Raw genomic sequence first — 16,216 nt, 5'->3', positions numbered from 1 at the left:
CCCTGTGGGCACAAGGTTGACCGACTCATCACCTGGCCCGCGTCTTGGGCATTACTCTCCCGATACGGGGACGACGGTCGCTCCGTGCCGGCGGGCAACGGCCTTCTTCCTCTCGCCAACGACACTGTGGGGATCTTACACGCCCGCCGCGAAGCGGAACGGCGTGCCGTAGTCCGGGTAGCATTGTTACGGTTCGTGCGCAGCCGCAGCGTTAACCAGGGCGGCCGATGGATTCGAACCACGAACGAGCCGCCGCTGGAAGCCGCGTCACCGCCCCCGTTTTGTCGTTGGCGATGGCCTACCACCAGGCGGGGCGCCATCACCGTCGCGAGCTGGCGCGCGCCATCCGTAGGGATCCGCTAGGGGTCGCTAGGGGTCGTTGCTAGGGGTCGCTAATGGTCGCTAGGGGTGCGTGTCATGGTGGACGGGACGCCAGCGCGTACCCGCAAGAAGGGGATGATGTTGTCCTTGGCGATGGCCTGCAGGAGGCGCGGCGCGCCCGTCAGGCTCTGGAGGCCGGCGCCGCACGTGGAAAAGAATGAGCCGATGACGATGACCCACGGCGAGGGCCACGACAGCGTGCCCACCACCAGGTTCCCGTGCACCGCCGCGCCAAACCTGCGCCACATCCACACCCACGCGCATCGTCACTAACATGGCCACGGCCACCACGATCATCACCACCACCCACCACGATCATCACCACTGCTCACCACCGCCATAAGCACCGCTATACTGCCACCACCATCATCATCATCACCCCGACCGCCACATTACCAAAAACAACAAAGATCCCCCGTATAGCATAAACAGACTGTTGGGGCAAGTGCTGTTAGCAAGCACCTATGAAGGCCGGCACGAAACACACGAGGGGATGGGTGGGCAACACCACGCTCGGCCGCCTTTGTCTCCCCCAGTGGCGATGTTTACACACCGCACCAGGTTTTCATTTGAGGCCTAGTTGACCTAGGGGTGGCCCAGCACCGGTTCAGATATTCCTCACCGATGTTGACCACGAACGGGAATCGGTTTCGTAGCGAAGTGTGCCAACCGCCACACTACCGCTCCCCACACCACCATTACCACCACCACCACCACCACGAACCGCTCGGCACTCACTTGTCACGGAGCACCAGGCCCTCCACACAGGCCCCGAACAGCACGACGCACGTGAGGTCTTGGCGATCCGGCGCGTCAAGGAACAAGCGACAGCGGGCGCACGCGGACCCGCACACAAACCTCGCCGCCGCAGCGTCACGGGCGGCAGCACCGGGACAGGGCGTTGCTCGCGCTTTGCCGATCCTACAAGAATGTCAGTCGTTGATGAGAATGAGGAAGATCGATGGTGACGACGATTGGCGTAGACGGGGATTGATGATGATTGACAACTTTCGATTATCGCCGACGGCTGACGGCGACGATTGATGGAGCGGGGGGCAGCAAGACCAGCCGGTGGCACCTCCTGCACTACCCACGGCGCCACCTCTGTGCCCGTTAATCGCCCCGTAGCTCGGCTCACTTGTCGCGAGTGTTGATTATTCACAACGGCCGTCGTTCGCCACCAAGTTGCGGTGAGCGTGGCCACGGTTGCTCGCGCCAGGCTAAGGTGCACGTCGAAGCCACGTTAAGTGTGGGAGGCTCACTGGGCAGGAGGTCACGGGACAGACCCAGGTGTTATGGGTTGACTGACAAATGCACCCCTGTCATTTCCCACTATTTCCTGAGCAGAGCCAGATGCAAACCACAAAAAAACTCGGAATCTGACCTCTGGGCCAAGCAGGGCCAGGGGTCAGGGTTCATCGCTTTCATCACACGTTCCCCCCCGACTCAACTCGTACGTTGCGCGCGACGTCGGAGGCACGGCTCAGGGTTCGGAAGTGGAAAAACAAAGAAGCCCCGCACAGCCTCAAAACTGTAGGGGCAAGTGCAGTTAGCGTGCACCTTTGAAGGCTGGCACGGCACACGAGGGGGTGGGTGGGGTGGCCCGCACCACGCCCGACCGCCTTTGTCTCCCTAGTGGCGATGTTTACACACCGAACCAGGTACTCATTGAGGCCAAGTCGACCTAGGGAAGGCCCAGGACCGGTTCAAATTAATCGCCACCGTTGTTGGTCGTCAGCGGGAATCAAACTCGGCTCGCCGGGTTCGTAGCGCAGTGCGCTTACCGCTATGCCGCCACTCTCCACACGTACTTACGCACACGCGCGTGTACACACAAAGTGCACACGGCTACGGCTGCGCGCTGAGCAAGGATACACACGAAGGAGGTGGTCGCAATGGCACAGATGGTCCCCACGGGAATGGATTTCTGGCCGTCTTTCAAATCTCCCGATCGGTTGGAGCCGGCCATGATGCCTGAAATTAAAAGAAAAAAATAATGATCAAAAGCAATAAAATGTCATCATCATCATCATCGGGATCCTTGGCCACGATCTATCCACGGCTGGATGAAGGCCTCCCCCCGTCCTGTCAACCCGCGCCCGTGGGAGCGTTGGTCCAACACACGCCCCTTGCGCTCTGGTCTCTTCGTTGTTACATTCATTGCCACAATAACGAGATGGGTTTTTTTTTCTTCTTCGAAATATTACCTTCGTTACTTTGAATCATTAAATCGTTTCTTCGTTTTTTGACAATTAACTATCCGGAAGCGAGAGAGACAGCGGGTGGCAAAACATGGGCGATGGGCGAGCCCAGTGCCGGCCGGCCTGCCACGCGCTCTGCCCGTCGTCACCTCGTGCTCTCCCGGTTTTGTTTGACAACAAGTCCCAGCCCTTCCCGAAACATCACTTCAACTGCCCCCTAAGAAGACCTTCACCTGCAGACAACACTCACCGCCGACCCCCACTCAGATCACGAACGCTAACCCCAAACCCCCACCCCGACCCCCACCGCTCCCGCTCACCGGTGACAGACGGGAAGAAGATGCCGACGAGCAACATGAAGGAGGTGGCGATGTCGGCGGAGATGTAGGGGTGGTTGTCGCCGGGCGGCAACGTCTCCACCGCGTCGTGCTCCGACTTCTTCTCCAGCAGCTCCCCCTTCTGCTGGTACCTGTGGTACAGGTTGTCTGCAACGACAGCAAAGCGCGCCAGCTATACCGAGCGAACGCGGGTTGCGCGGCTCCCGCAGCTCCCGCATCGCAGATTTATCCGTCGCCCCCTCCCACGCCGCCGCCGCCGCCGCCGCCATCGCCGCCGCGGCACCTTTGATGATGCCGCTGGCCGCGCCGGGAATGCCGGCGATCTCGGAGACGTTGTTGAGCTCGAAGAACTTGTCGCACGTGGCGTTGAGCAGCGGAGAGTCGCAGAACAGCGCCCACAGGTCGGTGGTCTCCGTGCCGTTGGGGCCCTCCACCGTCTTGGCGCACGTGTGGAACGTGCGCTGCGATAGCGCGCGGTTGCCCAGCATGCACACCCTGCGAGCGTGGTCGGGGTGGGGTGGGGGGAGCGAGCGGCAGATGTGACAATCGGTATGAATGTGCGGGTGACCGTCGTTTGTCGGCCAAGGCCGGAGAGCAACCTCAGGGTCTAGCTGTCGGACCCGGTCGCGCCCAGCCCCGTCACGCTCGGCGGCGGCGCGGATTGCTGCTACGAGCGAGCCGTCGCCGCCGTCGCCGCCGACCGCTCGCGACCGCCACTCACGGGAAGTCTGGTGGCGCGAAGGCCGACTTGATGACGCCGGCGTAGATGGAGAAGATGGAGATGATGACGCAGGCGAGGAACACCATGGCGAACTTGTTGACGTACTTGACCCCCACGAAGACGACGAGCGCCATGAAGGTGAGGAAGCACGTGCCGTACACGCGCATGTTGTTCAGCATGTCCGCCGGCGAGTCGCCCCTGAAGATCGCCGCCGCCGGGGCGATGTACGACTGTGGGTCGGGGGCGAGGGCGGTGGTGGAGGGGGAAGGGTGCAGAGTAACTACGCCTGGCCCATGGGCTGCAGCTTCCCACGAATCAAACACGTCGCGTCGTCAGATGCAATGCATCCTGGGAATCGTGAAGATGTCCTTCCCCCCCACACCTCCGATCGGCAAGGTTGGCTACGTACAGTGCAAGCCCTGGCTGCCACGGTGGCGAGATGTTAACTACCTCACCCGGTATACAGGAGGTCGTGGGTTACATCCCAACCCTGACGCCTGCATATTTGGAGTTTGCATGTTTGTGTAGATTTTCTCTGCGTCCTCCAGTCTTTCCCTCCACATTTAGAAACGTGTGTTTAGAGTATTTGGCTGCTATACATTTCCACGTCATAAGCCACTTCGTCGCGCTATCATTTGTGGCTGCATAGCTCAGTGAGACCTTACCTTACAAAAAATAACAATCGTTTAGTTTCATATATATATACATACGTACATTCACCGAGCTGCAATGGCTTCATTACACACAAAGTGCTTTTGCTACAAATGGACCACAATGACCTCGCTCATCCCGTCAAGCAGCGTGAACCATCGTCACGCAAACTCTCCCGGTCATCCTCGCAGCGGCGGCTTGTGGCTCAGCCATCGAGCAAATACGCAACCGCGTCGCGAGCTTTCAGATGCGATTCGGCGGCCGTCTGGAACGCTCTTCCAACGGTGGAGCGCCGGCGAAGCGAATCGGTTTCCTTTGCAGGCGCGTTGGGCACGCGGGGAGCTACGGGGAGCAAGACGGTGGCCAGACCGGTGGGGGCGCGCGAGGTGGGGGGCTGGGGGGCAGGGCGGGGGGGGAGAGGGGGGGAGAGGGGGGAGCGCGTCCACCTCACCAGCAGGATCTCGACGGCACCCAGGATGTACATGGCGGCGGCGAAGGTGGTGCCCAGGTAGAAACAGAGGCCCACGGCACCGCCAAACTCGGGGCCCAGCGCCCGCGAGATCATGTAGTACGAGCCGCCGGCTGCGGGGCGAGCGGCGAGCGGCGGTCAGTCGGCCTCCATCGGTTCTCAACCGGGAGATGAAAATCGAACGACCGCCGCCGAGGACGGGCGAAACGCCGCCTCCGCCATTGTGTCTCGGCGTTTCCCCCCCCCCCGGCAACATATATATTTATTACTTTCTTTCACGTCACACGGCAAAATCGGTGGCGCAGACGCCCGCTTTTGCGAACGCTCATAGACGCGCGAGAAATATATCCCGCAAAGCTACCAAACGCGTTTGTGACAAAACAAAAAAAAATCCGTCGAATCCTTTTGCCCAAAAATCATCCCCCTCTTGCCCCCCGGGGCCAAGCCAGAGCCGGATGTATCATGGAGCGTTGGGAGCGAGAAGCGCACCACCGCCGAGTCAGGGAAAAGGCCCCGGGCGCGAGCTTACCTGGTACGACTCCGTTGGTCGCGATGGCGCTCATGGAGATGGCCGTGAGCATCGTCTGCGGAGGGCAGAGGATCGGAGTCATTGCCATCGGCTCACCGCTCGCGGTCAGAGCGCTTGACCTACCGCTTAGCCGGGCCACGGGTTCGAACGCACCTCGGCACACGACCAGGAGCAGCGCCCAATCCGCACCTCCGATTGACGCGGCTGGCTACGCGCGCGCTGCGAGAGAAATTCGGCGTACGTGCGTAACCGCTGGTGAACAGCGGTTAAGAGAACCCACGTGCACACACCGTGTCTCGTTTTTTTCGCCCATCGTTATTCAAAATCAGCATCTTTAGTTATACCGGAGGAATCCGATGAGCTATGAAGCTCTTTTTAAACAGGTGTCCCAGTAGGGGTCGGAACGTTACAACAACAAACGATACAAAAAAACACACGACAGGAGTGCAAAGTATGGAAAAGGTAAACAAATCGCTTAAAAATATACAAAATAAAATATTTTTTTCATCTTACCAGGTAAAGCCCACCGCGGCACTAACTTAATTTTCCCAGAAACGACCCAGCCACGAACGACAGCTCAACAACAAAGTGGCTTATCGTGCGGAAATATACGGCAGAAAAATAAAATCCGGAAATTATTGAGAGTGGCGGCGGCGGCGGCGCTCACGCAGCAGCAGCACAGCAGGACGATGGCGAAGGCCTCCAGGACGCCGGCGGTGCCCACCACCCAGGTGAGGCGCAGGAAGAGGATCACGCCAAAGATGTTCTGCAGGCACGGCAGGTAGACGCCCATGAAGGTGCCCATCTTGGGGGCCTGTGGGGAAAGGAGAAGGGGGGGGGGGCGGCGGTGTCAAGGCATGAGGGGGGGGTGGGAGGAGCGCTCGCGAACGGTTCCCTGGCGGCGGCCGACGCGACCGCCAGGCACGCGCCCCATCTCGTCGGGTTCGCCGCGAGCTAAGCGGGGTTCAGCCCGCTGGGCACGGGGGGGCGGTGCACCAGCGGACAATGTGACGGAACACGGCGTCGGCATCATGAAGCTTGGTTGTGGAGAAATAAAAAAAAAAGATTACACTATGCCTCCGTCCCATAGTTGTATCTGTAAAGTGTGATTTTGTCTTTTACCAAGGTTAAGAGAAGATTGGAAGGAATTATGAAGCGGTGCAGTGCGAGGGAAGACACGGAAAGAGAACTGTTTTGACGTGCAGTGTGGCGAGTGGGTGGGTGAAGTGCGTGGGTGAGTGTGCTGTGACATGCAGTGTGTGAGTGGGTGACTAGGTGGGTTAGTGAGCGAGTGTGTGGGTGAGTGTGTGGGTGGGTGAGGGTGTTGTGACCTGTGGGGAGCGATAGTGTAGCGGAACCTGGCGACCCGGGTTCGATTCCCCGCTCACGGCCAACACCAGTGACGATTATCTGAACCGGTCCCGGGCCTCCCCTAGGTCGACTCAGCCTCAAATGAGTACCTGGTGCGGTGTGTAAACATTGCCACTAGGGAGACAAAGGCGGTCGGGCGTGGTGCTGGCCACCCATCCCCTCGTGTACCGTTCCGGCCTTCATAGGTGCTCGCTAACAGCACTTGCCCCTACAGTATGTTAAGGCTATATGGGGGATATTTATCTTTATCTGTGACCTGCAGTGGGTTTAGCGGGTGAGTAGGTGGGTGGGTGAGTGGGTGGGTGGGTGAGTGGGTGGGTGGGTGGGTGAGTGGGTGGGTGAGTGGAGGGTGTTGTGCTGAAGCTCACAGGAACCACGGTAGTCATAGCGACGGAAGAGTGACACATAAAGCTAAAGGAGCAGCCTTGCAATTACCTGTGTGGCGTGGTGGTGGGGGGACAGGTGGAAAGGGGGGGGGGGGGGGGCGGGCCTAGGGGGGGGCCCTCATCCGGCAGCGTGTGGCCCACCGGACGGGCGGCCAAGTGCGGCATCACCTTGATGGCCTTGCGCTTGTCCATGTTCTCGGCCTCCTCGTGCTCGCGGGCGCCCTGCGGCAGGTTCGTGTAGTTCGCCAGACGGTTGAGGAGCGACGACACCATGGGCCTCGTGTCCATCTCCTCCTGCGCTCCGCAACAACGCGCACGCCGAGTTCGTTCCACCGGGAGAGGGAACCCAGGAGGCCCGGGGGAGAGAGTCTCGTTTGCGGGAGGGGGCCTGGGGGCACTAGTCCCTTGGCCTTGGCGGGCGGGCGGCGATGGCGATGGCGATTGCTGCCGTGTACAACCACAATTGGTTTTATTCTTGGACCCCGCCCCTGGCACACAATGGGCGACACTTGCGCACAACGACGTCAGGAGATCCTGAACGTACGCTGGGAAGCGGAGGGCGCAGATTGTCATGGCTATTACACCGGCAGGATTAATCGGGGGGCGGGGGGGGGAGCGCCGACATGAGTGCCACACGGTACCCACGCGGTACCCACACGATGCCCACGCTGGTACCCACGCTGGTGCCCACGCTGGTGCCCACCCTGGTACCCACGCTGAAAGAGGGGGACGCTCACCTCGAAGAGGGCCATGTTCTTGTCGTAGTAGGAGTTGGCCTGCTCCATGTCGCCATTGTTGAGGAGGCTGTTGTCCACCTGGCCATCACCTTCGGTCACACACACACACGCACACACACACACAGACACACACACACACACAGACACACACACACACGCGCACGCGCGCGGGCACACGACACAGGAGGAAGCGGTGAGCGAACGTTTTCGAATGCCAAAGTGCTATTCACGCAAACGGCGTCGCAAATCGCCGTCGAGTTCGTAACGCGGCGCGGTTTGCCGCGGGGAGAACGGCAAAGGCAGCAAAAGATCGCCCCAGCTCTGTGGTCCTACGTATATATTTATATATATTGGGGTGTATTGGCCAACACTGTTCACGAGCCGTTTACACGTGTGGCAGTTTACAGGGGTACCCGGGAGAAAACTCACGCGTGCGAGGGGAGGTAACACTCAACCCCCGTACAGGTGAAAGTTGGCGAGTGGCGGCAGCAGCAGCAGCAGCCACACAGCACCCAATGCTGAGCAGTGTGCCGTGTTTTCAGTGCATCGCTTTTAGAAACCGGGGTTGCTGGACCACACGGGTTTGTTAAATTCCCAATCGCACCGGCTGCACGGTGGTCGGGAGTTTGACCTTTGAGTGTCAACCTTGCAAGTGCAGGCTCACCTCCGTCGCATGTTCCTCCACCAGACGGAGCTCCAGAAAGCCCCCCCCCGCCCCCGTAGAGGGTATTTGGCCTACTCTTCCACGCCGGCCACACGTCTCGGAAGTGGCGGGCGCACCCACACTTTACCTCCACCACGACCGACGCCCAACCGATGGCGAACCCAATTGATTACCCGGCTGGGTGAACAGACGCAGCGGCGAACCCGGGGATCAAAAGTCCGGTGTGCGGACCGCCCCTTTGTATCCATCCGTGGGCTTTTCTCGGCATTCCTCCAGCGAGAAGCAAAACATGACGAACATCGCAACGTGGCTGGGCCCTTGCTGACAATGAATCCCGAAAGTCGGCGAGGCTTTCCCGGATAAAAGAAATCAGATTTATGATTTTTTTTGGTGAGAATATTAACGAGGGCGAAAAACCTCAAGAGCAGAGTTAATCCCAAATCCCGCAGCTAAGATGCTTAACGCTAATCGCAAACGCATTATGGATGCACCGTCACATGGAAATAAGTGGATTAACTTCACTCTCACGTTAGCACACAGAGAGAATCGAAAGTCAAAATAATAATCTGCTCTAAATGAGTATTAAGACGGTGCTCATATCCCGTTGACAGCACCGAGCCAGCGGTGGAAATTCCACATTTCTATGGTGGGGGCATGTCCATCCAGAGGGCCCTCCGATTAGCACGGTTCCCTGCGTACGGTGCAACAAAAGTAAAAAAAATATGCGCATGCAACCGCCGTTAACTTCTCCACAATGTGGTACCCGTTTTATGGACACCGGAAGGGAGGGGATGATGGGGCCGACTCAACGCTGCCAATCGGGTTGTGAACTCGTATCCTTCCACCGTGCGAGCCGCCCCTCTCTACCCACCGCGTCACCACAAAATCCGCGGCGGCAACGACCAACCGACGGCCGTAGGAAGCGACTCGGTCTTCACCGCTCGCTCCCCCCACGGTGCCAACCGCCTCAACCACCCCCCCCTGCCCCCCCCTGCCCCCCCCCCCGGAGGACTGCAGCCCAGCAACCGGAAACCTCCACAGAGGCTTCATCAGGACAATGCGAACAAGCGCGTGGGGGGGCCACCCATCCAAAACAAACCGCCAACAGCTGATTACTGCCAATGGTTATTTTTGTCCATTGTACAAAACGTACCGACGCGCCAGGATCGCTCGCGCAGCCTTTCCCCTAACCGTTGGGCGGCCCAGTGCTGTTAGCGGAGCACCGGTGCAGCCCAGCGCGGAGCGCCGATGTGTCACGCACCTGTACCGCCAGGTACGCCTTCGAGGCAGAGTCGACCTAGGGAAGGGCAGTTCCCCAGGACGCAGCGTTCGGATTTCACCCGCCGCCGATGTTGGCCGTGGCCCGGAATCAAACTCGGGTCGGGAGGGTTCATGGCCGCGAGCGTGCCCACCGCTACGCCAATCGCTTCACGCGATTCTGGAAAACTCGCTTCTTCTTCTTTTTTTTTTTGGCGCTTAAATTTGTGGCGCTTCTCCCCCGCACCTCCGATCGGCACGTTTGGCTACGTACGGTGCGAAGTGCACGCGCACAGATAAAAAACACGTGCAACACGCGCGCGTCGCTGCACCACCAGCGCACCACCAGCGCACCACCAGCGCACCACCAGCGCACCACCAGCGCACCACCAGCGCACCGCATGGACGTACGCGGCTCGCGCGTTACCGTATAGGAGGTGGCATTCGCAGACGCGTCGGGTGGTCATAGCGGGCGGCCCGGTAGACTGCTCTCGCCCGCCCTGCGTGCTTTGCCTATAAAACGGTACCCCCCCCCCACCCACCCCTGTACACCTACAACACCTGCGGGCCCCCATTTTAATCATTAACCCTTTACTTGTTCCAGGTGGTTCCGTTTTGTTTTCCCTGGAAATCTCGAAAGGGGAAGAAGAAGAAAAAACGCGACGACAAATGCGGAGAGAGAGAGAGAGAGAGAATCAAAAACCAACCACGCCAAGAACTTGCGTGCTTAAGTTGAACCAGTCGAAGGAATGTAATCGATCGGGAATGAAATTGACATTTTTAGGGATAAGGATTCGAGCGGTTCAGTGGCAGCGTGCGCGGGCGGGCGGGCGGCTCGCAGTTGGAAGGTTGCGAGTTCACACCCTGGTCTGGCAACGGTCGACTTTGTATGTACGTATGTTGAACTTCTTTCGCACCGTACGTAGGTGCGGGGGCGGGGGGGGGGGAAGGACAACAAACTAAAAACAAAAGAAGCAGTTCTAAAGTAATGAGTTTGTCAATCCAGATTCAATAAGAGTACGTAACTCCCTGGTGGCGTCCTAATATCGGAAGGGAAGAGCGTTCCAGACGGCCACAGAAGCGCATCCGAAAGCGCCGCGCGATGCGGCGACCACCGTCGTTTGTTCGATGGCCGGCCAAAAACCGCCGCTGCTGCGAGGATGACGACCGGAGTTTGCGTGATCAAGGTTTTTAGTCTCCTTGTGCTCCTCATCGGTGCCAAGCGCTTTGCGCGCAACGAACACGGCGACCTCATCATTTTTGAGGCCGCGCGACCAACGCGTTTTTGGGGTTCGTGGAGCTGCGCCGCTGCTCCACCTGCGAGGGACCAGCCCACGGGCAAATCCGAGCGTGCAAGTAGCACCCCGCGGGTTAGCCCGAGCACCACGCCGCCTGCCAAAGCTACAGCCTTCAAACATATTTTGCGGCCTAATTTTAACCGTCGCTGTTGCCCCCGCGGACCGAATGCGCGCCACCAAAGTTAACCGATCCCCGTTTCCCAATGACCGCCGAGCACGAAACCCAGCAAGCGCGTGGCGATGACAAAACGCGAGTCCGGTCGTGAACTCTCCCTTACCGGAAAAATCCGTGAAAAAAAATAAAAAGAGCTTTATAGCTCGTCGGATTCCTCCAGTATAAATATTCTGATCCTATTCTGATTATGAAAAAAATCGGTCGCCCCGCTGCATCTGTTCACCCGGCCGTATATAAATTGGGTTCCACCATCGGTCCGTCGTTAGTAGGCACCCAGCCGGCAACAAATCCCGCCCGCGGCATTTCCCCCCCCTCCCCCGCTCCTTTCCCTGCGTTCCCATCGGACGTCGTAGTGACCCGTGCCGCCGGCAGGACGCCGGAAGGACACCGGAAGCCACGGTGGCGGGGCCGGCGGTCGGGAATAACTACCGGGTGGCGGCAGCCAAAAGCGAGGGAACGCGTCCGGGGGAACGTCCTCCGCAGAGATGGAGCGGCGGATTGTTACATCGCTGGGAGGGGGGGGGGGTCTAACAATCTACCGCTGGATGAAGGGTGGGGGGGGGGGAAGGGAGGGGGCATTCATCCAGCAGTGGATTGTACGTATGCATGTATGTTGAACTTCTTTCGCACCGTACGTAAGCGCTAATTGGAGGTGCGGGGGAAGGACAATAAACTAAACACAAAAAGCAGTTCTCAAGAAATTGCGACTTTCAATCTAGATGATCTTCTTCTTGTATGTAAAAGTCTCCGCGTGCGCGCGCTTGCGGGCGATTTGGCTCTCAAACGGTGGGGTTCAAGTCCGAAAAATATTGCCGGGTGGCACGCCCCGAGCCCCCTGCTTGGTATAGGCTATTCCGTTTTCCCAGCCGTCAACTTTAAATTAGTTTAATTAGCGATTTAGTGCCATTCTTATTTTAATTATTTACTTACTGCACGAGCTAGACCGTACCAACTGACGCCAATTGCGTGGGGGGGGGGGGCGGACCCTGTCACGTGGTGCGCGTTCAGTCGAGCTCACGGCCACACCACGGCACTCTGTCACGTGACTACTTTGTGCTATACAGTCACTAAATATCTACTGCTATAGAGTCACTATTAATACTGCTATACAGACAGCATGTACTACTGTACAGTCCATAAATACTGCTATATAGTAAGCATGTACTACTGCACAGTCGATATATACTGCTATAGAGTCAGCATGTACTACTCTACTCATAGCAGGTACCACCACTGTCGCTTGCCCTGCTGTAATCATAGCTTACACTACAATATACATGCACTGCTGCAGGGAAAGCAGGTACCACCACTGTATGCACTGCTGTAATCATACCAGGTACCACAACAGTATACATGCACTGCTGCAGGGAAAGCAGGTACCACCACAATATGCACTTCTGTAATCATACCAGCTACCAGCACATTCAGCATGCACTGCTGTTGTTAAACCATGTACCACCGCAGTATGCACTGCTGTTATCATAGCAGCTACCACCACAGTTAGTATGCACTGCTTTTGTAATAGCCGCTACCACCACAGTTAGTGTGCACTGCCTTTGTGATAGCAGGTTCCACCATAGTCACTAGGCACTGCTGTAGTGATACCACAAACCACCACAGTCGGTGTGCACTGCTGTAGTGAAAGCAGGTACCACCACAGTCGGTATGCACTACTGTAGTCATAGTGCATACCGTCGTGGTGTGTGTGCGTAAATCCACGTATGTGTGTGCGTAAGTCAATGTGTGTGTGTGTAGAAAACTACTCTTTTTTAATTAAGTTACTTCTTTCACAGTCATAATGCCTGCAGCTAAGTCCATGTGTGTGTGTCGGTCGATGTGCATGTCTGCAGCCATGTGTGTGTGTGAGTCAATGTGTGTGTGTGTGCGAGTCAATGTGTGTGTGTGAGTCAATGTGTGTGTGTGCGTCGCTCCATGTCAGTCAGTGTAAGTACATTTCTTTCTACGTGTGTGTTTTTTGGTCCATGTGTGCGTGTGAGTCCATGTGTGTGTGTGTGTGCGTACATGTGTGTGTGCGTACATCCATGTGTGTGTCTGTACGTACATGTGTGTGTGTGTGTGTGCGTAGGTCCATGTGTGTGTCTCAGTCCATGTTTGTGTGCCTCTGTGTGCGTGTGTCAGTCCATGTATGTTTGTGTGGGAGTCTGTGTGTCAGTCGATGTGTGTATGGCAATGTGTCTATGTGTGACAGTCCATGTGTGTGTGTGCGTCGATATGTATGTGTGTGTGTAAGTTCATGTCAGTGTGTGTGAGTCTATGTATGTGTGAGTCGATGTGTGGCTGTCAGTCGATGTGTGTGCGTGGGTCCATGTGTGTGTGTAAGTCCCTGTGTGTGTGTAGGTCAATGTGTCTGTAAGTCTATGTATGTGTGTGTGTCACTCCATGTGTGTGTGTAAGTCAATGTGTGTGTGTGACTTGATATGTGTGTGTGCGTCAGTCCATGTGCATGTGTGTTCGTCGCTGTGTGTGCGTGGCTCCATGTTAGTCAGTGTTAGTCCATTTCGTTGCGTGCCTGTAGGTCCATGTGTGCGTGTTAGTCCATGTGTGCTTTATTCACTTACTCAGGGCCTATGATACCATCATTAGGCCTGGGCTCTGGGTTGCTCCTCGTACTTTGAGTCCCTGACCCTCTGCTCACGATCCTTAAGGACCTTCATGATAGTGACCGTCAATCAGAGCCACTCCCTGTACATCTTGGGGTGCGACAGGGATGTCCACTGCCTTCCACATTCTTTTACATATATTTGGACCACGTACTTCGTTCAGCCTTCAATGCCTCTACCGGAAGAATTCACATCTGGTACAGATACAATGGGAGGCTCATCGATGCCCAGGTGCGGTCAATCGATGGCTCCCTATTGGTCAACCACGTTATGTATGCCGATGATCTGGTAATTAATGCTCACTCAGAAGAGGAGTTGGACGCACTGCTGCTCAACCTGGAGCTTGCCACTAAGAGGTGGGGCCTTACCATCAGCCCCACCAAAACTAAGCACCTGCCTGGGTATTTTGTACCATCGGACAATCCACCCCCATAACTCACAATTGGTGATGGGCCAGTTGTGGAGAGTGCAGAGTTTCCCATACCTGCCCAGTGTACTCATGACCGGCTCCGGTTTAACACCAGAGGTCTCACTCTGAATCAGTTGAGCGGCATTATCTTTTCATCGGCTGTGTAACACTGTGTTGAAGCTACCTGGTCTCTCGCTCCGCACGTCTTGCCCACGGTCATTCCCTCCCTTCTCTACACTTGCGAAATTTGGACCCCCCTAATGCAACATTTTCGCCGGTTACAAACATTTAGGCTGGCCTGCCTACGATCCATCCTGGGTTTAACCAGGCTGGATTGTGTGATGAGCTCACAAATACTTGAAAGATCTGGACAAAGTCTCATTGGTGACCTCCTACGCCAGGCAAGGCTGCGTTGGCTGGGCGATGTAGCCTGCATGCCCAGCCACCGCATGCCTAAACACCTTTTGTTCCGCCGGATCGAGGTCTCTAAACGGGCACGGCACAGGCTAGAGAAGAGATGGAGTGATGTGCTACAGGACGATGTGCAGCTGAGTGGACTTGTCGATGACTGGTACCAGCGGTGTCAAGGTCGGTATCTGTGGAGGAGCCTCGTGAAGGACGCTACAGGCCAGTTGGAGGCAGTCGGCCTCCAACAACAACGTAGGGCGGAGGAGCGACGCTCACAAGAACGAGCGGTGCACCGTGTGGCTAAAGCACAGCAAGTTAGCAGGGTACAGGGCACAGGTGGTGCATCTGCCAGTCATCTCAGTCGACCTGTGCCAACTGGGTCTGCCCCGTGACCTCCTGCCAGCAGGTGTTCGACACTTCACGTGGCCTCAAGGTGCACATAGCCTGCCACAAGCGTTGTGGTGACGTCACTGCCACTTAGTGGCGAATGGCGGTTGTTGTTGTTCAGTCTATGTATGTATGTGTGAGTCGATATGTGTGTGTAACTGTGTGTTTGAGTCGATTTGTGTGTGTAACTACATGTGTCTCTCAAGTCGATGTCTGTGTGTGCGAGTCCATATGTGTTTGCGTGCGTGTAAGTCAGTGGGTTTCTATGTGTATGGGTCCATGTCTGTTTGTAAGTCCATGTGTGTGTCTGCCTTTTTCGCCCGGGCAACGCCGGGTACTGACCGCTAGTGATTTATAGGTGCATAGCTCCCAGTGGCTTCCTAAAGAAGAGCGTTCCAGGTGGCTGCAGAAGCCCTTCTGAAAGTGTGCAACGCGATGACCATCGTCTTTGTTCGATGATTAGCTGACGGTGGCGATGATTAAGGCCAGCCTGGTGAAAGAGGATTTAGTGTGGCCAGCACCACTCCTGGCTGGCTGCCTTCGGCTCCCCTGTGGCAATGTTGGCAGAATGCACGAGGGGAGTCGACAAATCCTCACACCGCTTGCCACTGATGTTCGCCGTGGCCGGCAATCGAAGCCAGGGAATCGAACCCAGGGAATCGAACCCAGGTCCGCCAGGTTCATAGCGCAACGGCGCCAACCCCTGCGCCACCGATTCCTCCGCCTCGGGGAGCTCGCCGTACATCTTCTCGCGAACTCTCGGCCCACACCGCCGCTGTAGGCACGCACACGCAGACAGACTTGGGATCGCTAACCAAGGCTGTCCCCTCGCCAGGTCCGGTCTGCGTTGGTTTGTACCGGATTAACATCGGCCCGCGGGCGCTGCATTGTTTAAAGAGCGTGGTGGCTGGGGAGGGGGGGGGGCGGCGGGCCTGGCATAAGAGCCTCACTTCCCGCTGGAAGCGGGGGGGGGGGTGTCGAGCTTCAGCCAGGAGAACAATTCCACATTTCCTGGCGAGGGTTTTGTTGGGCCCCCCCCCCCCTCCGCGCGCATCACTTTCACGTAAACAACTCACGGCGGCGTCCGCCCAGGCTCGCCGCTCCAAACTCTTACGCAAGCCAAGCAGCTGCGCGGAAGCGGCGTTACCGGCCCGCCCGCTGGAACGCACGCGCGGACGCACGCACGTGGGAAAATCCACGCATCAGAGGGCCC

General features: G+C 57.3%; 1 protein-coding gene across 2 annotated transcripts in view; it reads right to left on the bottom strand.

Moving 5' to 3' along the window:
- Window positions 1–16,216, bottom strand: part of SLC12A7 (solute carrier family 12 member 7) — a 92,447-nt gene that overhangs the window by 12,155 nt on the left and 64,076 nt on the right. For both annotated transcript variants that reach the window (XM_032974697.2, XM_032974698.2), the window contains exons 3-13: window positions 7,785–7,873; window positions 7,216–7,341; window positions 5,958–6,104; window positions 5,291–5,345; window positions 4,744–4,874; window positions 3,642–3,871; window positions 3,204–3,415; window positions 2,903–3,067; window positions 2,257–2,355; window positions 1,120–1,177; window positions 444–618 (exon numbers count right to left, since the gene is read on the bottom strand). In XM_032974697.2, coding sequence (XP_032830588.2) covers window positions 444–618; window positions 1,120–1,177; window positions 2,257–2,355; window positions 2,903–3,067; window positions 3,204–3,415; window positions 3,642–3,871; window positions 4,744–4,874; window positions 5,291–5,345; window positions 5,958–6,104; window positions 7,216–7,341; window positions 7,785–7,873 — 1,487 coding nt within the window. The remainder of the gene's footprint in view (window positions 1–443; window positions 619–1,119; window positions 1,178–2,256; window positions 2,356–2,902; window positions 3,068–3,203; window positions 3,416–3,641; window positions 3,872–4,743; window positions 4,875–5,290; window positions 5,346–5,957; window positions 6,105–7,215; window positions 7,342–7,784; window positions 7,874–16,216) is intronic.

Source organism: Petromyzon marinus, chromosome 54 (genome assembly GCF_048934315.1).
Source record: "Petromyzon marinus isolate PM22_M1 ecotype Great Lakes invasive population chromosome 54, UKy_Petmar_22M1.pri1.0, whole genome shotgun sequence".
Lineage (NCBI taxonomy): Eukaryota > Metazoa > Chordata > Hyperoartia > Petromyzontiformes > Petromyzontidae > Petromyzon > Petromyzon marinus.
The sequence above is the reverse complement of the archived record's forward strand: the minus strand, read 5'-3'. Positions and strand labels throughout refer to the sequence as shown.